This window comes from Hippocampus bargibanti, linkage group LG05 (assembly GCF_051943395.1).
Source record: "Hippocampus bargibanti isolate YZ-2025 linkage group LG05, ASM5194339v1, whole genome shotgun sequence".
NCBI lineage: Eukaryota > Metazoa > Chordata > Actinopteri > Syngnathiformes > Syngnathidae > Hippocampus > Hippocampus bargibanti.
The window spans coordinates 22,649,813-22,676,287 of record NC_142738.1 but is presented as its reverse complement, the minus strand read 5'-3'; the positions used below and the strand labels follow the sequence as shown (position 1 = coordinate 22,676,287).

The 26,475-nt window shown below is 44.7% G+C and overlaps 1 protein-coding gene across 2 annotated transcripts in view; it reads right to left on the bottom strand.

Annotated features, from left to right (window-relative positions):
• pamr1b (peptidase domain containing associated with muscle regeneration 1b) overlaps nucleotides 1–19,035 on the bottom strand; it is a 38,894-nt gene extending 19,859 nt beyond the window's left edge. For both annotated transcript variants that reach the window (XR_016115068.1, XM_088997331.1), the window contains exons 1-4: nucleotides 18,774–19,035; nucleotides 3,642–3,818; nucleotides 846–971; nucleotides 311–425 (exon numbers count right to left, since the gene is read on the bottom strand). Coding sequence is in view for 1 of the 2 variants with exons in the window: in XM_088997331.1 (XP_088853457.1) it covers nucleotides 311–425; nucleotides 846–971; nucleotides 3,642–3,818; nucleotides 18,774–18,933 (578 nt within the window). In the remaining variant the exon portion in view is untranslated. The remainder of the gene's footprint in view (nucleotides 1–310; nucleotides 426–845; nucleotides 972–3,641; nucleotides 3,819–18,773) is intronic.
• Nucleotides 19,036–26,475: the final 7,440 nt, after the last annotated feature.

Here is a 26,475-nt window from a genome sequence, read left to right as displayed (position 1 = left end):
ACTGGAAAGGTTATCACTCAGCTGTAAAGTAATTAAAGGAGAAAAAAATCCTGCTGGGTTTTCCAACGCTGTAGACTTTATAAATGACTCATTGTAGAAATATCTGGGCTGAACAGACATTTGATCTGCTGCCAGCAATTAATCACATTTACAGATGGCTAATTCATATTCCAGGGAAGGCTATAATACCAGTGTAGGACAAGTGTTGACCTGAACATCAAGTTGAAACTCGGAGAGGGAAGTTAGAATTGTCTCGGAAAGAGAAGTTTATTTTTCCTTTGTATGCCACATAACAGATGCACCACCATACCTGAGTTCGATTGTGAAAGGTTGGTCCACCTGTATAGTCCACTCGCACCGAGCATTGTTGGGGTAGCTCTCGAGAACTATGTGACCCTGGCGTTTGCGGATCACACCACCACACTCTGTTTTAAGAATGAAAAGGACTTTTGGACACTTTTGGACAATCGCACAGAAACCGATGTCTACTGTTTAACATTTTACAAGCGTTTAAAGACAGCTTTGGACATGTTGGTCACAAGGATGCATATCATTATTAATCCAAAGATCTAATATGTTGACATCCAGAAAAAAGGAAGAACACATCATACTGTACAACAAACATCAATAATCATTTTCATAGATATTGAGCGGTATCTCATCGTGGTTGAAGCAGTGAAGTCCATATTTTACATATGAAATGGTATCTTAAGTTTTTAATGTCAAGAAGACTTCTTGGGCATGGTCATTCTTATCAGAAGGCATAGTCATACCAGATGTAGAGGGAAGGAAAAAGCATTTACTTCATCCCACAGAAAAGTGGGAAAAAATGTACAGTCACTCACTCAAGCAATTTCCACCAGACCATCCGGGTCGACACTCGGCACAGTATTGTCCACGAATGAAAAAGTCATCTTTGGGACTCCATGTCCCGTTCTTGCACCGCTTACAGTTCTCAAAAATACTGCAACCTGAAAGAGATCGAATGGGATCAAATAACCTAATCAACCAATGTATTTTTTGCTGGCACAATGTTACCCTGAAAGACCATTTGCGTGTTTAAAGAATGGCTCATTTGCAATGTGGGAGGAAACTGAAGCACCTGGTTAAAATGTACACAGAGATGGAGAAAAGCAAATTCTGGAATCCTAATGTGAACCCATGCACAACCTCTGAACTGTGAGGCGGATCTGTCAACCATTTCCTCACCGTGGCACCCGAAGTGAATTTGTGTCTTTCAAAAAAATTTTTGGACTGGAAATGATGTGAACGTGGCAAAAGACTAAAATAATAAAACTAGATACTAATTGAACAAAATAACATCCACTCAAACTAGAGGAACACATAACTGCTACTCTGGCATCGCTTCACTGGCTCCGTATACATTTTAGACTTCTTTTCAAGCTCTTATATGTTTTAGAATCTTTAAATGGCCTCGCTCCTCCTTACCTCACAGAGCTCATCCACCCCGAGACACCTTCCCCGCGCCTCCGGTCTGCTGACCAGACCTTATTATATGTGCCAAAAACTAAACGGAGGCTCAGAGGGGATGGGGCCTTTCCCGCTGCGTCCCACTCTCTGGAATGACCTCCACTGAACATTCGTCAAGCCCCCTTGCTACCCATTTTTAATATTTAGAGAAATTGACATTCGACACAAGGATTAGAAGTGCTGTGAAATGCTCAGAAGATAGCCGTGTTCTAAAAAGAAGTTGTTGACTCTGCATGGTTGTCCACCATATGTGGCCAAAGTTGGGTCACGTGCCTTGCACTCGTACAGAAGCTAATATGGGGTGCATTCATCAACCTGCTCTATATGAATATAACATACGTATTATCAAATGATTTCACAATGAGTCATTCAGCATTCTTTCTTCTGGTCCTTGAATGTGGGCAAGGCGCTCTGTCAGATAACAACAATTGACCGATTTCGGATGAACGAACCATAAATCCACCAAACATTCAAAAAATTGAGTTAAAAGTCTACCCAAAACAATGGAAGCTGTATTTATATTATGTTTTTCTTTAGGTTACATTTTTATTTTGCTCTATTTTGACTGCACCTGTTCCTCTGTTCTCGTCATCCAGGTCCCTAGTGTTGAACCAATCGCCACATCAACCCTGTGTGTCTTGTCCAGATGTTTCTCGTTGTCTCGTCACTTTTCTTGTATTACGTTCTCTGGGTTCTGTCAGTCTTTGTTGGATCATTGTGATTGTTTGTGTGCTCCTGTCATAGTTTGCGCCTTTAAAATATGTATATACTGTATATATGTATCTATTTTTTGCTACTTTTGTTTCTTGTGATTTTCAGGACTTTTTTTCAAGTACAGTAAAGTCTCGTTATATCGATATTCTAGGGAGTCCGAAAAATATAGATATAACCGGGACTATCGATATATCCGACCCTGCGCGCATGTAATTTTCTCCGTGCGTGCATAGAAATAGTATCGTAATAAGCGGGACTATCGATATAACCGATATCGATATAACGAGACTTTACTGTACTTCAGTTATTCTTTTCCAGCGTACTACTGTTTACGCCAACCTGCTCTCCTCTACCTCACTGATTACTTGGGTCCTATTCATACACTATGCAAAACAAACAAGTCAATTCTATTTTCAGTTCCTCAAGGAGTAGAGGGTCTACAGTACCTGTATATGAATACATCATGTCTAAAATGAGCTAACCTGACACTTGAGAAGGCATGGAGTTCATCAAATGATGAAAATACAGTGATACCTCAGCTCACGAACTTTTTGCATCATGAATATTAAATTCGCGATCATATAATATTTCCTGATGGGCTACTTTTCGGCAGAGGAACACTAAACCACACGGTTGAACAGCGCCACGGTGGCTGGCGGACTGGTTTTCGTCACCCCCTTTCTTTGAGTTGGACGTGGTTTGTTATTGAGTGGAGTACATTTGCTATTATGGGACCGAAAAAGACCCCATCACAGTGTAGTGTTAAGCCGAAGAGGACACAAAAGAAAATACACGAACAAAGTGTGCGTTTGTGTGACGTGCAAGAAACCTATTAATGGTGCGTGTATGGCTAAGGGTATTTCCGTGCTGTCTAAGCAACGGTCTCAGGCAATAAAAGAGGTTAAAAAACTTGGATGGAACTGGATTACCGAAAAGCAGCTAGCACGGGACAGTGTGAGTGAGGGTATTACTGCCGAGAAAGCACTTTGCTGCTGTGAAATGTAAATTTATCCACTGTGAGACTGATAAAGACAAATCAAATCCAATCAAATCCAACTTCACTCAGATATCATCAAGAAGCAACTACATCGACCATCACAAAGGTAAATAAATCGACTTTATTATACATACAGTTTATTTCTTTCATTACAATACAATAGCACATTTTTGATACACAAAATAATGTATATTTTGTGTAGTTTAAATGATTATTTAGAAGAAAATTATGCTTTATAGGGAACCTGGAAAGGATTATTCTCATTTTAATGGTTTCTTATGGGAAATAAATGTTTGGAAGACGAACCCTTCACTTTACACACACTTTCTGGCAACCAATTAAGTTCGTAAGCTCAGGTATTACTGTAGTGGCAAATGCTACAATGCTTCTGGAAAAAAAAGTAAAAATTTGTGCTAAATGCCTGGCAGCCACTTATCACCTGGATGGATGATGCAGGGGTCACACTCATTGATAGCATTGCGGCAGCAGGGTACAGCGTAGCCCACCGAGGTCCCCTGCAATGGGCATTTGCAGCGTATCACATCATACTCGCAGCATCCCCTGCACATGACGTTCCACTCTGGTCCTGGGCAATGGTCGTACAAATGCCTGTAATCTTAATAAAATACAGAACTTCAGACCGACAAGCAACATTTTAAACCACTGGGAAAATATCCACAAAAGGACTGTGTCATGAATATAAAAATGAATATAAATGAATATAAAAACAGAGAGGTATATAATTGTAGTTGAAATTGAAAAAAGGTGTCAAATAGTGACATTTGCTTGAAGAGACTTTGACACTGACAGCTCCTTTGTTAACTGTTCTTATGTTTATGTGCGCTGGTTTCGAACGACACTATGTATATGTGTGTGCGTGTGTGTGTGTGTGTGTGTGTGTTGTGATGTCATGAGAGGCCAGCTCTCAGCGGGAGTGCAATGGCCGACAGTTTTGAATGCAAACAAAGATTTTAATAAAGGGTTTCAGGGGGAATTCACAAGCAAAAAAGGCAAGAATAGCGTCCCTTCCAATCTTAAATCATAATAAAGTCTCTTCTGAGGTGAAACTGAAGACGGAGTTCTGTGTTTCTAGGCCTCACCCCTCTTGAGATCCTTCCTCGGTAGCCTAGCCACCATTATCAAGGTTTCAGATCCGGTGTTCCGTGCCATGGTCCCAACTGGCGACGAGTTCCATGCAGCGATCAGTGTCTCCCCGGCCACACACTCAGAGGCTCTCTGGCCTTAAAGCCTTGCATGCCAATCAAGCCGTGATCAGCCACAGGTGTGGGCTGTGGATTGCTGCCCTCTACCAGATGGGGCCAAAACTCTCTCTGGGTGGAGCCACATAGGGGAATATATTTCCCCTCCAGGACCCAGCCTCTCGTGTCATCACACATTACCCCCCCCCCCCCTTAAAGGCCTGCAGACTTAAAATCCACCTGGTTACTCTGCTGTTGGTCTCTCTGTTTATGGCCATACATTGTAGAGGAGCATGATCAGAGACCACCGTGAAACGTCTTCCCAGGAGATAGAAGCGCAATGACTCCAAAGCCCATGTAATGTCAAAACACTCCTTTTCCACTGTGGAATAGTTCTTTTCCCTGGGCAACAGCTTTCTGCTAAGGTAAAAGATGGGATGTTCCTCTCCTCCATGTACTTGCGAGAGTATGGCCACCAGACCAACTTCAGATGCATCAGCTTGAACAATGAAGTCCTTGCTGAAGTCTGGTGCCACCAGGATCGGACTGGAGCACAGCCCCTGTTTCAGATTGATGAAGGCCATTTTGGCCTCTGGGCTCCATTTCACCAACCAGGAGTGTTTTTTGGTCGTCAATTCTGTCAGGGGGCTGCTATAGTCGAAAAGTCAGCAATAAATCGTCTATAGTAGCCAGCCAGGCCTAAGAACGACCTCACCTGCTTTTTGGAAAGGGGCCAATCTTGTATGGCCCGTAGTTTTGCTTCTTGATGCTGCACCAGGCCCCGTCCTATAGTGTAGCCCAGGTAGTCGGTATCGCCAAATACCAACCTGCACTTTTTCGGGTTTGCTGTGAGACCTTCTTTTCTGAGGTAGTCAATCACAGCTTGCACTCGGGGTAAGTGACTCTCCCAGTCGGGACTCTGTGTGACAACATCATCCACGTATGCTGCTGCGTACTTCCTGTAGGGCGTGATAATCCGATCTATTAGGCGCTGAATTGTGGCGGGTGCTCCATGGAGACCAAACGGGAGCCTCGTGTACTAGTAGAGTCCCTCTGGTGTGGCGAAGGCTGTCTTCTCCTTTGATACCGAGGTCAGGGGCACCTGCCAATAACCCTTTGTGAGGTCGAGAGTGATTACGAAACGTGCCTGTCCCAGGGAGTTGATAAGATCATCAACACGAGGCATTGGATACGCATCAAATTCAGGCACCTCAATCAACTTCCGATAGTCAATACAGAATCGTATTGACCCGTCTGGCTTGGGAAACAACACAATCGGACTCGCCCAGGGGCTTTGGGACTCCTCAATTAACCCCAGGTCCAGCATCCTCCTTATCTCCTCTTGAATAGCTGCCTTACGGGCCTCCGGCACATGGTATGGATGCTGGTGTACCGTTTTTCCAGATGTGTTGCACATCTCGTGTTGCACCACCTCTGTGTGCCCAGGTATGGAGGAGAAGACATCTTGGTTACGCTCGACCAATTTGAGGATCAGCTGGCGTTGGGGTGGGGACAAACTTGGACCCATCTGAACTTCTTCTCTTGCCGGTTCCTTAGCCTCGCTGGGAGGGAGACAACTGAACAGCGCCTCCATGGCATGCCATTTCTTTAGTAGGTTAACGTGATAAATCTGCTCATGTTTCCTCTTACTAGATTGCCTCACCAAGATGCCAGGAATTTGCATTTCACGGTTGGCACCAAGACCAGCACTCTGACCCCTGGCTTTACTCTCGAGATTACTGCTTGCTGCTGTCGTTGGGCCACTTCCATGTGCTCTCGCATTATAGGATAAATGGCCTTCATTCTTTGTCTCATGTCTCCCACATGCTCAATGAGGGTACGTTGTCGGCACGGCTGCTCATCCCAAGCCTCTTTGGCGATATCCAGCAGTCCCCGGTGTCTGTAAGAGTACAACAGCTCGAAGGGTGAAAAACCAGTGGAAGACTGTGGTACTTCCCTCACAGCAAACAACAAGTACGGCAGCAGTTGATACCAGTTTCGGCCATCTTCTTTGATCACTTTCCTCATCATGGCCTTGAGTGTCTTGTTGAAACGTTCTACCAACCCATCCGTCTTTGGGTGGTAGATGGAAGTTCTCAGTTGCTTGACCTTGAACAGGGCACATAGGTTCTTCATGACCTTGGACATAAAGGGGCTTCCTTGGTCTGTCAGTATCTCTTTTGGGATTCCCACCCTGCTGGCGAGAGCAAACAGTTCCTTTGCATTCTGCCCAGTGGTAGCCTTTCTGAGGGGAACAGCCTCTGGAAACCGAGTAACATAATCGATCATAACTAAGATATACTGGTGTCCCCTAGCACTTTTTGGTAGCGGTCCAACTATATCTCAGCCCAAGCCTCTGAAAAGGGGTCTCGATGATGGGTAAGGGAATGAGCGGGCTTCTGTATGTGGGCTTTGGCGCCACCTGTTGGTACCCGACAATAGTTCTCCACATCCCTGTGCACCCCCCGGCCAGAATAACCGTTGCAAGATTCTCTCTTTTGTCTTTTGTCTTTTCTACCCCTAGGTGTCCCCCTAGCAGGTGTGTGTGTGCCAAGTCCAGTACTGTAGCTCGGTGTGGCTGTGGCACGAGAAGTTTTTCACGTACCTCATCATTTTGCTTCGTTACCTAGTATATTAACCCCCGGTCAACAGCAAAATGGGGGTATTTGGGACTTTTTCTTTCCCCCACTACTACACCCTCTAAAACCTGCACATTTTTCATGGCGTTGGCAAGAGTAGGATCCTGTAACTGGGCTGTACCATACCGGCCTGTTAGAGGAGGCAGCTTCTGGGTCCCTGGGTTCTCGGCACCACTGGAAGCCGGGAGATTTTCTGGGGCTGGAGTCTCCTCGGCTCTTTCTGGGGAGAGTGAATGAGGGTACCCTCCTCATTCACTCTCCCCTTGAGTATTCACTACAAGCGTCTTACCTCTCCCCTTCCGAGGTAGTCGGGCCAGTCTTTCCTGTGTTTCTCTCCACAGTGGGTGAAAGGCCGGGCAGTCGCATCCAATCAGGAGGGGGACAGGGAGAGAATCAACCACACCACCTACCGTGCGGATGATTCCCTTGGTTGTGGTCATGGTGAGTTCAGTGGTGTGGTACTCTCTGGTGGCTCTGTGGACACAGGAGACTGGAAGGGTTTTCTCTCGAGACAGCCTGGTTGGATCCACCAGCGTTTGGCGCACCAAGGTGACCAGGCTTCCGGATTCAATCAGGGCTTCAACATCCTATTGATTCACTGTCACTGGACAGGTGGGGGGGTCTCGTTAGTGAGCTGTCACTCAACCCCAGGAGGGAGGCATAATGAGCAGGGTGGGCACTGGAAAAGTCAGCGGTCGGCATGGACTCTTCTGTTGGTTTTCCACACTGCCATGAGATGTGTCCTGTCTCTCCGCATCTGTAGCATTGTTTGGGCACAGTGCCCCTGGGTATCCGCCACTGCGTGGGGGGGGGGCTTCTGATGCCCCCTGGAGCCATCTTGGCTGTGTTCGTAAGCTTAGGCACCTTTGTGGGGGCAATTCCGGTCCGGGGTGGGGATGTGTGGCTGGTTTCCTTCCTGGTCGTTCGCAGCATCTCCGCTGTGGCCTGGTACTGCTCCACTGCTGCCACTGTTTGACAGGAAGTAGTCAGCGACTGATGATCTTTTTTGCCTCATAGGGCAGGGCCCATAAGTAGCGACCACCACAGCTGCAGTGTTCCTTTCCGGTTCCAGCCACTTCCGGGCGATGCGGGCCAATTCGTGCATCTGTGCCCGTGGAGGCTCTTCTGGCTGGAATGTCCAGGTGTGGAAGCCCTGTGCCATCCCGAACTTGGTGAGCCCATGTCTGCTGAGAATTTCAGCTTTTAGATAATCGTAGTCTTCTGCTCTGTCTGCGGTCAAGTCGCGGACAGCATTCAGTGATTCCCCTGTCAGAAAGGATGCTAGCAATCCCACCCATTGCTGCTTGGGCCATCTTTCTCCAGTGGCTGTTGCTTAAAATGTATGCAGGTACGCCTCAATATCATCCGTCACCCCCATCTTGGCTACAAAATCACCCGCCTTCACCCGGGGCATGTTCTTGGCGGCAATTTGTTTTTGCAAGAGAAACTCCTGTGACTTCAGTTCATTTGCTCTCTTTTGCTCCTCTCGGAGAGCCAAATTGGCCTGATATTGGGCTTCCTGACTTGCGAAAAGGGTTTTCAAGATGCCTTCCATTTTTGAATTTGTAATTGAAGATATTGTCAAGTTGTAAAAAATAAAACACAAACCATCTATGTCCATGTGTAACGGAGTTGTGCACTCGATTATTAAATTATGATGGAAGTGACGCAACGGCGCACAGTGTGGCACCAAGTCCCGCCCATAGTTTCCAGAACAATCTGGACGAGATTCATGGTGAGTCGCAATTCTCTGATGATCTGGATTAACATGCATTTTCATGACAATATCTTATTTTGTTTCCCCTTTTGTACTGTCTAGTGTTATCTAATTAGTTCCCTTATTCATTTCGAGTCCAGATTACTTTTTGTGTCATTATTTAATTCACGTTTTGTCGAGTGGAACTTTGAAGCACATTAGCTTCATGGTGCTTTTCTGTTGCGCAGTTAATCACAAGACGAAACCCATGCGACTTCACCCATCCCTTCTGCCATACTGTGTTGCAGATAATAATTGCTTCATTTCGTTTTTATTGTACAATATTTAGTTTCTTGTGTCGTGTTTCATTTGCCCGTGAATGTTCGTGGCAGGTTGAACTCTGCGCCCTTGCAAGCGCACCGCGTGTTCTGCAGAGTCTCCCGTATGATGCGTTCAGGGACATTATGTAAATAACATTGAACCTGTGTTGTATTCTCTTTTTCTGTAAATAACCACTATACGATCACACGTTGTTCATTCTGTTTTGTTATCTACAATGTTTTGCATATCCAGAACAATCTGGACGACATTCATGTTAATCACAAGACGAAAACCATGCGACTTCACCCATCCCTTCTGCCATACTGTGTTGCAGAAATAAAAGAAATACAAAGACACATCCACGAGTCTGGTCTTATTCAGACGGCAGCATCGTGGAGATGAAGACAGTCACTGTTGTGACACCCGTCACACATGCACTTATTAACGCTTGTCCAGTGCCCGCATTCTCCACCATATGTGATGACATGAGAGGCTAGCTCTCAGCGGGACAGGACAAGGAGTGCAATGGGCGACAGGTTTGAATACAAACAAAGATTTTAATAAGGGTTTCAGGGGCAATTCACAAGCAAAAAAAGGCAAGAATACTGTATCTTCCAATTCTTAAATCATAATAAAGTCTCTTCTGAGGTGAAACTGAAGAGACTTTGAAGAAACCTCCAGGACCATGCCTCTCGTCACATCACAGTGTGTGTGTGTGTGTGTGTGTGTGTGTGTGTGTGTGTGTGTGTGTGTGTGTGTGTGTGTGTGTGTGTGTGCGTATGCGTGTGCGTGTGTGTTCTATATGAAATCCAACATCAAGCAAGCTGCTACAATAAGAAATTTCAATCGGTGAATCAATTAGACAGTTCTGTTGACATTCTACTGTAGATACTTTGGGCATTTTTCTGTAATTGTGTTTAGGCTTTGTGTTTAATTTGGCAAACAGAAAGTCATTCCTTGTGGCAGAAGGAGAATTAACAGATCCAGCACTTGAAAGTTGGCAGAGTGTTCTTTCAACTCTTCGTTCATCATTTCAAGTCTTAGATGACATATCATTTGTACATTAAAAGCAGGCAAAGCCCCTTCAAATGCTATATAATTTCCTAATTTACTCAAAACCTTCCACTATTTTTGCTCAAAAAGCATTGGTACAAATGTGTCCAATCCTGGTCCAGAAAAGTAAAAACCCCATCATAGTGTGTTTATTGTCGCAGGTTTTTCTGCTCAGCCCGAAAGTAAACTACCTGACACCACTGTGATGACACAATTAATTTGATATTAATCACCTGCAATTGGGGAACTGTATTTCCCATATGTTAATTTCCTGGCAGGCATGGCAAATTTTATGCTTCGTAAAGCTGCTTGCTGGCTTTATGATGTTTTATATCATCTTTCCCCTTGCCGAACGTATTTTTTTTATTTGACGACGTGGGTTTGGTTGAATTAGTGAGCGGAAGCTCCACCAGTCTTTGACTACATCTTTCTGCCTTCTCAGGAATGAATGTCTCCAAATACACACACACACACACACACACACACACACACACACACACACACACACACACACACACACACACACACACACACACACACACACACACACACACACATACACATACACACCCACACACACACGCATGCACACGCACACACATGGATGCACACGCACACACCCATCCATCCATCCATCTTCTGCCGCTTATCCGGGGTCGGGTCGCGGGGGCAGCAGCTTCAGTAGGGAAGCCCAGACTTCCCTCTCCCCAGCCACTTCTTCTAGCTCGTCCTGGCGGATCCGAGGCGTTCCCATGACAGCTGGGAGACAGTCTCTCCAGCGTGTTCTGGGTCATCCCCGGGGTCTCCTGCCAGTGGGGCATGCTCGGGAACATACTAATCAGATGCCCGAGCCACCTCATCTGGCTCCTCTCGATGTGGAGGAGAAGCGGCTCGACTTTGAGCCCCTCCCGGATGACCGAGCTTCTCACCTTATCTCTAAGGGAGAGCCCGGACACCCGACGGAGAAAGCTCATTTCGGCCGCTTGCATCCGGGATCTCGTTCTTTCGGACACAACCCATAGCTCATGACCATAGATGAGGGTTGGGACGTAGATCGACCGGTAGATTGAGAGCTTTGCTTTGTGGCTCAGCTCCTTCTTCACCACGACAGATCGGTACAAAGTCCGCATCACAGCAGACGCCACACCGATCCGCCTGTCGACGTCTCGCTCCCTTTCACCCTCATTCGTGAACAAGACACCCAGATACTTAAACTCCTCCACTTGAGGCAAAATCTCCTCCCCGACCCGGAGAGGGCACTCCACCCTTTTCCGACTGAGAACCATTGTCTCAGATTTGGAGGTGCTGATTCTCATCCCCACCTCTTCACATTCGGCTGTGAAACGCTCAAGCGAGAGATGGAGAGCTCCACTTGAAGGCCCCAACAGTACCACATCATCTGCAAAAAGCAGAGATGCTATACTGAGGCCACCAAAACGGAAACCTTCAACGCTTTGGGTGCGCCTAGAAATCCCGTCCATAAAGGTTATGAACAGAATCGGTGACCAAGGGCAGCCTTGGCGGAGCCCAACGATTCCGACTTATTGATTCCGGCAATGCGAACCAGACTGACATCGGTCGTATAGGGACCGAACGGCCTGTATCAGGTGCTCCTGTACCGCATATTCCCGAAGCACCCCCCACAGAACTCCACGAGGGACACGGTCAAACGCTTTCTCCAAATACACAAAGCACATGGAGACTGGTTGGGCGAATTCCCATGCACCCTCGAGGACCCTGCTAAGGGTGTAGAGCTGGTCCACTGTTCCGCGGCCGGGACGAAAACCACACTGTTCCTCCTCAATCTGAGGCTCGACTTTCCGACGGACCCGCCCCTCTATGACCCCTGAATAGACCTTTCCAGGGAGGCTGAGGAGTGTGATCCCTCTGTAGTTGGAACACACCCTCCGGTCCCCCTTTTTAAAAAGGGGGACCACCACCCCGGTCTGCCAATCCAGAGGCACTCTCCACGCAATGTTGCAGAGGCGTGTCAGCCAGGACAGCCCCACAACATCCAGAGCATTTAGGAACTCCGGTCAGATCTCATCCACCCCGGGGCCTAGCCACCGAGGAGCTTCTTAACCACCTCGGTGACTTCAGTCACAAAGATCGGAGAGCCCACCTCAGAGTCCCCAGACACTGCTTCCTCCAAGGAAGGCATGTTGGTGGAGTTGAGGAGGTCTTCGAAGTACTCTGCCCACCGGTTCACGACGTCTCGAGTCGAGGTCAGCAGTGCCCCACTGTCACTGTACACAGTGTTAGTGGTGCACTGCTTTCCCCTCCTGAGATGCGGGATGGTGGACCAGATTTTCCTCGAAGCGGTCCGGAAGTCGGCTTCCATGGCCTCACCGAACTTTTCCCATGCCCGTGTTTTTGCCTCGGCGACCACCAAGGCTGCATTCCGCTTGGCTAATCGATACCTGTCAGCTGTCTCAGGAGTCCCACAGGCTATATAGGCCCGATAAGACTCCTTCTTCAGCTTTACGGCATCCCTTACTACTGGTGTCCACCAGCGAGTGCGGGGGTTGCCACCACGACAGGCACCAAACACCTTACGGCCACAACTCTGATTTGCCGCCTCAGCAAGGGAGGTACGGAACATGGTCCATTCGGACTCAATGTCCCCCACCTCCCCCGGGACATGTGTATAGTTCTGCCGGAGGTGGGAGTTGAAACTCCTTCTAACAGGGGATTCAGCCAGACGTTCCCAACGAACCCTCACAACACGTTTGGGTCTTCCAGGTCGGACTGGCATCTTCCCCCACCAACGGAGCCTACTCACCACCAGGTGGTGATCAGTTGACAGCTCTACCCCTCTCTTCACTCAAGTGTCCAAAACATGAGGCCGCAAATCCGATGATACAACTATAAAGTCAATCAGCGAACTGCGACCAAGGGTGTCCTGGTGCCACGTGCACATATGGACACCCTTATGTTTGAATAAAGTGTTTGTTATAGACAATCCGTGTCGAGCACAGAAGTCCAATAACAAAACAGCACTCCTGTTCTAATCGGGGGGGGTCAGATTTTTCTTCTTTCATATAAGGTAAAAGACAATGGTCTAAAAGTATGTGAAATACGGAATGATATGACATGAAAGGCCTCAGAGTGAGCATGGTAATGTGGGGTGACCCACGGTTGGTTTCACCACAGCTTTATCATATTTGCAAGAGATGTGTTTTTACGCACACACACGCACGCACACGCACGCTCACATACACACACACACAAAAACATGTGCACACACACACACACACGCACACACGCGTGCATGCACACACACGCGCACGGACGCACACACACATGCACGGACGCACACACGCACACACACATATACACACAAGTAAATAAATAAATACATAAAAACAAAAATGTTAAAGAATCTTTGAGATTGTAAGATCACATTACTTTTTCCGTACATATAGAAAATGTGTAGTATGTCCAAAAAGAAAAGTGAAATCAAAGAATTTGTATCATTGAACTATTGTCCTCTCTTTCGAAGCCAGGTGCAGACTCCACAATCTGAGATCCAAGGCATTTTGCCATTCTGCATAAATGAAGTCTGAAGGGCGGCTGATGTAGACTCCATCACGTCTGTCACCTCACTGAGAATAAGGGTTGAATGTTTCGCCTTGACTAACACAAGTTGATCGCTGTAGTTATAATAATGTTTTGGCATGTCCACTGATGATGACAGTGTACTCTCGCTGCTTTGTAAAACAGCACATGGCGGGGGGTCATCCAAGTTCACACCTCGACTTAAGAAGACCCTTGCATATAAACAATTGTGTGAGGAATTTCAGTTTGTGTTGTGCGAGAATGATTCCTTTGATTGTGTGCACATAAATGGAATGTTACATGAGCACAGAGTTTAAAAAGAAGTACTGGTTTTAAAGTTATTTGAAGCAAACCACACAATTAGTTCATAGAGCAAATTAGATTATGATCTATATTTAACGGAGAGTTCTTATAATGTGTTCCTTTACATTTGTAATATGATAAAAGACAGTGAACTGCATGACCGAGGCTAGTGGTTTTTACATATGTAATTTGCAGGTAATGTCAGACAGCTAGCTATAATGTGATACCCTGCCGCACCCTGCCCACCACCTTTTCCAGCTACTCCCCTCAGGCAGGCGCTACCGATCCATGCGCACCAAATCCAGCAGACATTTAAACAGCTTCTTCCCCCAAGCCATTAACTCTTTGAACTCTTCAACAGTAGCCAAAATGGAACTGTATAGTGCCACTTAGCAGTTTTTTTGACGACGATACTAGTGCAGCGTGTTCTACCGGAAACAAATTCCTTGTGTGTCCTATATACTTGGCAATAAAGATGATTCTGATTCTGATTCTGATTCTGATTCTGATTCTGTTTCTGATTCTGATATGTAGGGAGAAATATCCGTCACTGATCTTTTGGAAAACATCCAAATTGTCAATACTTTTGTTGTTTGATGTTTTTATGTGGTTTATTCAATGCAACCACAAATCCAGAGTTATGTGGAAGCCTGCTGGCATCAGTAAAGAGCACCCAAGCTCTCATAAAGACATTCAATTTGTTGAGATCTTTGGTCTATTAATGGTCAAATTATTATTTCTTGGGGCAAGGGAGGATTTTTCTTTCAGCAAATTGTATTAGTAACTTTTTTTCACTTGAGGAGTATAACCCTGGTGGAGCATGATCACCAAAACCATGACAGTTAGATTCTGAACCTACAAAGTTTGCAAGAGATATCGTAGTATCTATAAAAATGTTGAAAAAAGAATTACACGAAAGATTTATGTTACAAGAAACAACATGGCAGAGCTGGCCAAAATCATATTAACACTCACCGCAACCCCAGTGACAAGATACAGCACAATGCATGGAACAATCAATTCCATGGAAATAATGTTGTTTTGGGATAAATGTATTATTTTATTTCATGACCCATCGCTGTTTATTTTTATGGTTTTCTTATTTTGTTTCATTGCACAGATATTTATTACTGTGCAGTCACTTGGACGCTGAATGTATTTGTTAAATTGCATTCAAGTCACAATCTATTGGACAGAATCAAAACTCAGGTCGCACATTCCTTTGCAGAGTCTGTGCTTTTGTTGTTTTTCACCACTTAGACTGGGCTTTATGTTCATATCTTTTGATGTCAGACCCAAATGTTCACAGCAAAAATAAAATAATCTGCAACACCTTTCCAATGTATTTTGAGCGGAGTGTAGTTCAACCCCTAGTCAAAGTCAAATGCAACTTTATTGTCACTGGAATTATGGTAGTTTCCACTTCGACTTGAATGTAGATTGTATGTTGTGGTGGCTTCTTGAAATGGGGAAGTGCTGTTTGTTCCCTACTCTATACAAGCATGTGAAAAAGTAAGATAAAGACAAAAAATAGGAATTGTCACTCTCTCCCTCACCAGGTGTAGACTTTGTGGCATCTGGCAATTGGATTAAAAAAAATGAAAAAAAAGGGAAAATTTTGAAAAAAAAAAAAGATAAAATAAAACAATTAGCATCTGCAACTCAGTTACGCACCTTTAGATCTAGCACTGACATAATTGCTGACACAGCTGGGAAGTGGTCATGGAAAATGAAAACTTTGTGCCGTGGAACAGTCTAAACCCTGACCTCTGTTGTCAACAACCATCCATCCATTTTTTAATCAGTTTATTCTCATGAGGGTTGTGGACTCACTGGAGCCTATTCCAGCTGTCTTTGGGCAATAAGTGTGGTACGCCCTAAACTAGATGCCAACCCATTGCAAGACGTCACTCTAACGGCAAATAAACCTTTATCCTCACACTCTGACATAGGTATAATTTAAAGTGGTCCATTAACCTACAACACTTGGCTTTGTTATGTGGGAAGAAACTGGAGTACCCAGAGAAAGCCCACACAGGCATTGGGAAAACATGCTTCATGGAGGAAAGACAATTTTTTGGGATTGAACGGACTGACCAGTTGAGCACCATGCTGCTCTGTCGACAACCCAGTGATGGAAATAAAATATTTTTGAGGTTATGATACGTTCTGTCTAAATGACTAAATTTTCGCTTGTTTTACTTGTTTTGCTCCTCGTTCACATTTTCGTGATTGACTGGCTTGAATGGCGATTGTGGATTCAGAACCAGATGCAGAATTTGCATTTGCTTGACCCACAGATTTGTACTGGTTCAATAGTTGGCTTTCACATGAGATGAAATTGCAATTTGCATATTTCCATACTGATACCCAATTGCATAGTAATGCCTCTGTGCATCTCACTATCTGTGGCATATGCAGCTGTGACCATATCGTTTGACGTTTTCTTGCATTTTCTTACCACCATGTCTGATTTTGCATGGAAACTAAAAGATAGTCATTTGATACTGGATGACGTCAAAGTGACATGTTGACAAGCTGTAGGCCAAAATATTGACAAAAGAATAGAGTAAATTGCCCACAGAAACCGTCATGAGCTATTTAGGCCCTATCCAAGTAAGTATATTCACAGAAGTACTTTTTTTCATATGATGCAAATGTTATTATCATTATGAATATATTATCGACACTGCCTCGCGAAACCGTAGTTACATTATCGTACAATACATTCTACGCAGGATCATGGGGCCAGCTGACTTTGTGTAAAAGACAGATTACATCAAGACTTGATTGCCAGTCAATCGCCAATGAGAGTGGAGAGCACCAATAACTCACAATCACACCATAGCTATATGTATTTTTCTATCGATCCATGCATTTTCTGAACCGCTGTATACTCACAAAGTTTGCAAGGGTGCCGTAGTCTATCCCAACTGTCTTTGGGCATTAGGCGGGGGACACCCTGAACCGGTTGCCAGCCACCTAAAGGAACAACCAGTCACTCTCACACTCAGATCTAGGGGCAATTTGGAGTCTTCAATCAGCCTGCCATGCATGGTTTTGGAATGTGAGAGGCAACCGGAGTACCTGGAGAAAACCCGTACAGGCCCATGGCGAACATGCAAACTCCACACAGGGAGTCCAGAGCTGGCACTGAACCTGATACCTCTGCACTATGAGGTGTGTGTGCGTGCGTGCGTTTGTTTTAATAAAAGAAAGCTTCAGATGACTATATTTTTATGGTATAATTCTGAAGGCATAATAGAATTTTATACTCACTTATTTTAATTGCATAATTGATATTTACTTCATCCTTAAAATGCATTAAAAAATATTTTAATTAGTTCACTTGCATCAATGATGTAATCATGTAATGCATCATAGCTTTTCAAGGTTGTAATTACGGCTGAGGGTGAATTACACTTGATTTGCACCATCACCGCCGTGTGTCGAGAAGAGAGAATTTATTCTGAAACAAAACCTCATTCAAAACTGCCTGGTCAAGTTCAGAACATTACACAGTTATGATTATTATGCATTATACAATTAAACCATTTCCTCAATACATAATTGTGGTTATTCTAACCATGACATATTATGGAAAATGTTCAGCGTGCAAATTTGAAAGTGTACGGTTGCCTTCGTGTAGTCATCGCAGCAGCTGCCTGGTATTTTGAGGTCAGTGTGATTTAACTATCATGGACCAAGAAAACTCCCAAGGGAACATTGTGGGCACTGCAGATCTAAGTGTGGGCTTGCCCGACTGCTCATCCTGTTCATTTCTCTCATGTACTTCCTTTGGTCAGAAAACCCACAAACGAAGTGTACAGTAATATCTTTTTATTATTCACATAAAGGTATGAAAAGTTTAACATGCTGTATTAGGTTGTGCTGCAGTGCCTGGGATTGACGTTTCTCTGTTGTATGGTGATCCTAAAAGGATCCCGCTGTAAAGTTGAATTGTTCTGTTTAACTTCTGTTCATGCTGACATACAGCACAGGAAAGCACACACAACACTTTGCAGTTAGTAAATGACCCTGTTCATGCACTCACTTGAAGGACATTGTAAACATTTGCATTAAAATTGTGAATAGAACATTCTCTTTGCCGCTGCTGCATTGAAAAAAAACAATAAAAAGATAAATACCCAAGAGTATTAAATACATATTGTATTCTCCAGAGTGACTCAGCTGACAACACGCTATTAAAGAGGGAAGGCGCTCTTTCAATGACTCCCAATGAACACAGACGCACGCGCTGGCCAACAAAACTTTATTGTGTTTTGACTGCTTGGAGATTTGTAATGTGGGGTCACAGGATAGAGGAGACTTTGGGACACGCATATCTGACAGTCAGCTTGATCGATTCAAACTTTGCTTGTGAACTCCTGGAGAAGTCATCAAAGGGGAAATCATGTGAAACCACTTTGACTTTCAAGGGGAAATTGTTGCACAAAGACGTGTACCAAGTCTAAACAGTCTCATTAAAGGAATGTGCCGCAAAGGCACTTTTTTGGTTCATGTAAGACCAGATAACCAATCTCACACAATCATGAATGTACTGTATGTACCAGATTATACTAAACTCTATATCTCATCTTTCTAAGAGGTGATAGACAAATTAATTCACCTTTGTTATCAACAGTGTCAAATTCCGAAGATTTGGGTTTTCCAGACTGGCTTTTGTGCTATTCAGGGATGTAAAGATAGACTGGATCAAGACAACGATATTGGCTTTTTGAGAACAAAGGATCCACACTGAAGAAAAGTAGTGAATTATACAAGTAAACTTGCTCTCTTACTGTTGGGCCAGGAGCTCCCGTGAGGTACGAAGATCCAGATGAGGAGGAAAATGAGAAGGAACCAGCCTGCTCTCCTGCTGATAATTGTGCTGGTCCCAGGAATTGCGTGGGAACCCCCATCGGTTCGCCCCAGCTGTAGTCCATGTTCCGCAGACAGCATGCTGCAGGATGGAACTCTGTTTACTTTCTGAACTTAGCTGACATCACCATCGCAAACTTTTTCAAAGCTTCCTGCCCCCTCCTACTAACTTTCTCTTGGGCACTGTGGCGGTAGTCTCCCACTCTCTCCGTCTCTCTCTCTCTCTCTCTCTCTCTCTCTCTCTCTCTCTCTCTCTCTCTCTCTCTCTCTCTCTCTCTCTCTCTCTCTCTCTCTCTCTCTCTCTCTCTCTCTCAATCTCATTATCTTTGGCTTCAAGTTACAGTCCAAGTCTCCAAATGGTCTACCCCATGACTTGCCATACTACCCTGCTCTTTCGACACGGAGGACCACTACCATTACTCTTAAATGAATGCAGCCACTAACCTTTTATGCTAAACCTATTGTGACTGTCATTCTTTTGTTCACACACACACACACACACACACCAACACACACACACTCACACACACAATAAAGCTGCGCACATGATGTGGTGGAATTCATGTCTGGTAGACTACTCAAGTGAAAAAAAAAAACTCTCTTTCTCTCTTTCTCTCTCTCTGTCTCTCTGTCTCTCTGTCTCTCTCTCTGTCTCTCTGTCTCTCTGTCTCTCTGTCTGTCTCTCTGTCTCTCTCTCTCTCTCTCTCTGTCTCTCTCTCTCTCTCTCTCTCTCTCTCTGTCTCTCTCTCTCTCTGTCTCTCTCTCTGTCTCTCTCTCTGTCTCTCTGTCTCTCTGTCTCTCTCTCTGTCTCTCTCTCTGTCTCTCTGTCTCTCTGTCTCTCTGTCTCTCTGTCTCTCTGTCTGTCTCTCTGTCTCTCTGTCTCTCTGTCTCTCTGTCTCTCTGTCTGTCTCTCTGTCTCTCTGTCTCTCTGTCTGTCTCTCTGTCTCTCTGTCTGTCTCTCTGTCTCTCTGTCTGTCTCTCTGTCTCTCTGTCTCTCTGTCTGTCTCTCTGTCTCTCTCTCTCTGTCTCTCTCTCTGTCTCTCTGTCTCTCTCTCTGTCTCTCTGTCTCTCTCTCTGTCTCTCTCTCTGTCTCTCTCTCTCTCTCTGTCTCTCTCTCTGTCTCTCTCTCTGTCTCTCTGTCTCTCTCTCTGTCTCTCTCTCTGTCTCTCTCTCTGTCTCTCTCTCTGTCTCTCTCTCTGTCTCTCTCTCTGTCTCTCTGTCTCTCTCTCTGTCTCTCTCTCTGTCTGTCTCTCTGTCTCTCTGTCTCTCTGTCTGTCTCTCTGTCTCTCTGTCTCTCTGTCTCTCTCTCTGTCTCTCTGTCTCTCTGTCTCTCTCTCTGTCTCTCTCTCTGTCTCTCTCTCTGTCTCTCTCTCTGTCTCTCTGTCTCTCTCTCTGTCTCTCTCTCTGTCTGTCTCTCTGTCTCTCTCTCTGTCTGTCTCTCTGTCTCTCCCTCTCTATCTATCTATCTATCTCCCCCCCCCCCCCCCCCCTCTCTCTCTCTCTCTCTCTCTCTCTCTCTCTCTCTCTCTCTCTGTGTTTCTCTCTCAAGCCACCACTGATTCAAATGTACTATCATTGTTTCATCCGTGTACCTTCCATTATGCTTATTCTCATCAGTATCAATATGGTGCTGGAGCCTATCCTCATTGACATAGGGTGAGAGGCAAAGTACAAACTGGAATGGTTGCATTCTTTTAGCAAAATTAAATTCATAATTTAATTTAAGGTCTTGGTCTTTTGAAGAGTATAGTTTGTTTGTTGATCATTGTCCTTCTCTGAGGTCATCATTTGACTCAGCTGTCATGGGAGCACGCCCACGATTGCTGCTGACAAGGCCCCGGTGTGTTTAATCAGCCTTTCTGGCGGCAGGCCAAATTATTCAAGGAGAGAAGAGTTGGAAAATAATTGGATTGACTGATTACACTGCTTGTGTAATTGAGTGGAGTGAAATGACACTAATGTGCAACAAATCTTTTATATGAGGGTATGTACATCTAGATATTTCTTGGTCTTCTATATTTTTTTCTCTTGTTCGAGAGTCTATAGATTATAGTATATTATAGATGTTATATTTTATATGTTACATGTTATAGAGAAAATGTACTTGGTAATAGGTTCACGTTGGCTTTATGTTTGGGGACCTGATGTAGAATAAATAGTCAAAGTCAGCTTTATTGTCAAATATGCTAATATGCATGAAATACAGCACATATGAAATTAATGTCCTCTTGGACCCAGCATGCAAGGCACTTATAATGTGGCTCAAAAATACAGACAATTGACAACAGACAATACATGTAATTTCTGAATGTAAAGTGAGGTAGTGTCATATGTAAAGTGAGGTAGTGACGTATGTAAAGTGAGGTAGTGTTGTATGTAAAGTGACGTAATGTAGTAATGCAAAAACAAGCAAACAAAAAAAGGGTTGAAGTGAGGTCTTGCAGAAAAAAACGAGAAAAAACGAGTTCAGGATGATAGTACAGCGCGTAGTGTGTACTCAGAGTTCGATGAGTGTGGCAGTGGAAAGGGGCAGGGGGGGGGGCAGGGCTGGGAGGGAGTTGAGTCTCCTGACTGCCTGGTGGCAGAAACTGTCTTTGAGCCTGACATCTTGGCTCAGAGACTCCGCAGTCTCCTACCCGATGGCAGCAGGCTGAAGAGGCTGTGGGAGGGGTGGGTGGGATCGACAGCAAAAGAAAAAAGGCGGGTGTTGTAAATGTCCTGAAGGGGGGGAGAGAGACACCGATGATCTTCTCCGCTGTCCTCACAATGCGCTGCAGAGTCTTACGGCAGGACACGTTGCAGGTGCCATACCACATGGTGATACCGCTGGTCAGGATGCTCTCGATGGTACAGCGGTAGGAGGAGGTCGTGATGGGGGTCGGGGCTCCAGCTCTTCTGAGCTTGCGGAGGAAGTGCAGGCGCTGGTGGGATCTCTTGGCCAGTGATGCCATGTTGTGGCTGCAGGACAGGTCTTCAGAAATGTGCACTCCCAGGAATTTGGTACTGCTCACTCTCTCCACTACAGCACCGTCGATGGTTAGTGGAGCATGCTTGGGGTGCACTCTCTTGAAGTCCACAACAATCTCCTTCATCTTCTCCACATTCAGACAGAGATCGTTGTCCTTGCACCACGTGGCCAGGCGGCTGACCTCGTCCCTGTAGGCTGTCTTCTCATCATTGTTGATGAGGCCCACCACAAATATTCACAATCACTCCAAATGTGATCTTATTTCCTTCATGGATGCTCATTCAATGTCCAATTGTGAATATTTTTGAAAGATTTTATTAAGTTGGGTGTGTCAAAACACATTTTCCCCCTCCCTATTCTACTCAGAAATCCTTCAAGGGTGAGCAATGTTAAACATGTTCAATATGTATTTTTTTATTTGAGTGTGTCTGAGCCATAGATTGTGTAGAATGTTTATATGTGTCTCCTAAGTAATTAATAAAAAAAAACAAAGAAAAAAGTTTGTAACCGCAATGCAGTGAGCAGATAGATCTAAAGTTTATACACCTTGATAGGCACTGAGTTTGGGGTATATATCTTGTGTGTAGTGTGCTGTATTGGTCATTGCAAGTGCTGTTTAAAAAAAAAATCAAATCAGTAGTGTTTAGCTGTTTTTTTAACAGTTTACACAATGTCCTTCATTGGAATCGGGGTTTGTACAAGTCACCTCATCACAATTTCCTTGGGCCACCCTTTGTAGTCATGGTAACATAAGCCATACTCTGTGTTGCCACCACAGTATAGGATAGGCGGTAGGAATGTTCAGCAGTTACTCAGTTGTATGAGGATAAAAAGTTCAGAAACAAGTTCAGCAAGGAGCAAGTCATTTAGATAACTTCAAATCCCCCATGAAACCCACCTGATCAAAATGGCTTTTCTTGCATTTCTGTTGTCTGTTTCATGATCTGCTTTCTTTGTTGTCGTTGTTTTTCCCTCAAGTGTCTGAGCATCCCTTTATAAATGAAATGTATAATTGTTATTATCAAAGGTGTACAGCGAAATTATTGATCCATTTCTTTTGATAAAGTCTTTGGCATCCCTTCTCACTGGCTTAACCGGTTGAAATGAGTGTCACAAAATCCAAAGAAAAAGCAAACTGTATGTACAGTTTATCCTTTGGCTACCAAATATGTTATTGTCTCATATGAGGAGGTGCAAAATGAAGGACCCTCAAAGCACTGAAATGTTTGATACATTTTATGACTTGTAGGAAATTCAAATGTGTCACCGTAATGTAACACCGTACATAAAGAGCACAATAGGGGTATTTTTTTCCTTTTCATTATTAATGTGCTGGGAATCTCGAATTAAACAGTTTTCTCTTTTAGACAGGTCAATTAGGAACAAGGTGGCGACAGTTGGTCAAAGCATATCAACTCATTACCAGGCACAATTATTTCAATTTAGACTGATTTAGCTTTTACACAGCCCCAATGTTGCTCTTAAAAGTATCATTATATTTGTCGCAGCAAAAATCATGTCACCTTGTGACTGATGTTACCAAGGTGTCAGTCCAATTCCAAATGGCTGTGACCTGATCAATGAGGAGTGACTCACTTCCAAAGAAGAGAACTTGGTAAGACTTTGTGACTGGCCAAAGGATAGTTCATTTCAAGTATTAAAGACTCACATTTGTCAACAGAATGGCCAAGAAATTTTGTATAAATGGAAGCCACATTTCAAGGATAAAGCAGTGGTGAGGCTGGTGCAATGTGCCAAAAATGTGCAGGTTGATTGACACTCACCAAAAGGCCACTAAACTGCCTGTATGACGATCAGCTTTGCCCCAAAATGTTCCTGCTGTGGCTCGGTGGAGACTGCGTCTGCACTGAAGCACACATGGAGGCTGATGGTGGCCCACATGTGCCTACACTTAATTTACCAGTACTGGAGGAAGAAATGACAGTAATGCTCTCAATAGTGGATGTGATCTAAATGGTGCGTGTAATAGACTGATGAAGGTAAGACACGATTGATTTTCTAAATTTGTGTAAGATGTATAACAATCTTAATAATAAACTGTTTGAAACAGCAGTAGGATACAGATATTATTACGTGTTCCATAAGTTGTTGTAACAATAATGACACGTCAAGTGCAATGTATTGTTTCTCCTTCATCCCCGGAGCATAAGCGAATATGCACTCAATTCAGTTGGAGAATATGCAGAAGGCTAGATTTGACGGGGAAGACCCACATTGAATAGTTGCTACACCCAGAGAACCAATCTGGACTGATATACCACTGCCTACCAGTAAGAGTGCAAGAGACTGTGAGCAGACTACGAAGAAGTGACCTGTGCAGGGGACAGCGGGGTGCAAAAACGGAAGAAGGGAATATTCTGCTGCAGAGATATGTACTGCAGATTACTGCTGAATAGAAAGCCCATTTCTAAAAGTTCATAATCGGCTCATGGTCTTCTCCTGATCATTCAGCAACTCAACAGGTCCCTAAATGAGAGACTTAAGTGATTGGGAGAATCCTTTCCATCTTCATCTCTTTACCCCAGCCACTACTCAATGACTATCATCATCACTGTCACTTAGCAAGCATTCTTCCAAAGCCCCTCTTCCGAGCCAGCCTTTGAGCAGTGTGTCTCTTCAACCATGTACCTCTCTTACTTTGGTTACCCTCAACACCAGATGAAGAAGAGTCATTTTCATTACCTTTAGTTAAACATTATATCATAATTTACAGCCTATTGCAAATCAATGACAACTCTCCTCTGCATTTGATCCATCACTAGCATGCATGAAGGGGATTTTTATTATCTATTTTTTTTGGAAGGACAAATCTTTAATTGCTCAATATCAAAAGTAGATGTTAACAACGGGTCAAAAGGTCTGTGTAAGCTCTCAGTCGTACAGGAGTGGTTCATCGATGAAAAGTTTTCTTCAGCCGTCATCTGTACTTCTTTGAAGGTGTCGGACGTTTCGCTTCTTATCCAAGAAACTTCGTCAGCAAAGGATATAAATATATATCTGGACAGTAAGGATATATATAGGGCCTAAACTATTCCTCCACTAATTTCTCCACTGCGAGACTAATAAAGGCAAATCCAATCCAACTACCAGTAAGACTTTAGTTTGCTGACGAAGTTTCTTGGATAAGAAGCGAAACGTCCGACACCTTCGAAAAAGGACAGATGACGGCTGAAGAAACCTTTTCATCAATGGGTCAAAAGGGATTTTTTTTAGTTTGTTCTTGTTCTTTGTGTTTTAGCTGTTGGTTTTTTCCAGACTTGAATGTTATTGTGATGTGGCGCAGTGTAGACTGGTTAGCACGTTTGTAGATTCTTTCGTGTGGATTCTGCATGTACTCACGGTGCCTGAGTGGATTTTCTCCAGGTCCCTCAGTTTCATCTCACGTTCCAGAAAACATACATGGCAGATTAATTGAACTCTTTAAATGCCCCTGGGTGTGATTGTGATTATGGATGATTGTTCATCTATGTGTGCCCTGCGATTTGCAACCGGTTCTGGTTTGCACTGCTTCATATGGACAAACGGGTTAGATTACAATCGAAGGATAGGAGAGCTCCCTTGCAAAGTTCTGAATTCTTAATTCAAATTAGTTGTGAAGTTGGTCAGAATAATGTGACTTGCTAGTTGAAGATTCAGTTGATCCAGGCTGAAGGCACAAAAATACCTGAATCAACAATACTCTATCCTGTTAATTACTGTCACGTTTTTCAAGGTGGTGATGGCGGGTGTGGATCCCAAAAAGCAGGCAGGAGGGAGCAGGAGGTTGTTTGATAAATTGTATTAAAATAAAGGTCAGCAGGAACAAAATGTAAAAAATCAAAATGATCTGAACAGAAAAACGTATCAAAAGAAAACCAAGTGTAAAAGTCCGCCAAGGTTAAACAAACACATGCACAGCATACAATGCATGTGATTGCAGACTAAGCATGCAACAAACAATGAACCGACACCGGATGGTCGTGCCGGGAGTCCTTTTAAGTGTCACTGATTAAAACGACCAGCACCTGCGAGGCTGCAGGCAGGGCTGACGTCGCTTCCCGTTGGTCGCCAATCCGAACGTGGCAGTCCGCCACTGATTGGGACGACCAGCACCTGTGCAGGTGCAGGCGGGGCCGACAGCGCCATCCGTTGGTCGCCAACCAGATCATGACAGTACCCCTCCTTCAAGCGGCTGCTTCCAGAAGTCCCAACAGTCTCCCAAAAGGTCTACTCGCCAGGGAACAATGGTGGAGACGGCAACTGCTGCCTCTCCAGCATACGATGGGCGGCGGCCTGATTGGAACGGGACTCGGCCTGGGGTGGACGAAGACGCGGCACGGATCGTCGTGGGCGTGAGTGCGATCCCTCTCGCACGTTCACGCGACGACGCATGGCTCAACGCGGACGTCGAACTGCCAGGCGCAGAGTGGCACCCCGGACAGCCGTATGGGACCAGGTCTCGGCCGGACGCCGACGTGGGCGTGAACTGCCCGGCACCGGGGAAACGAGACCAGTCCTGACCCGCTCCGGGATCCAGCGTTGAGTGGGTCTCGGACTGACGTTGACGCGGACGTTGCACGGCTCGTTGTGGATGCGACTCAATTCGTCATGCACGACGACACCGTGGCTGGACATGGGCGTGCACTGCCAGACAC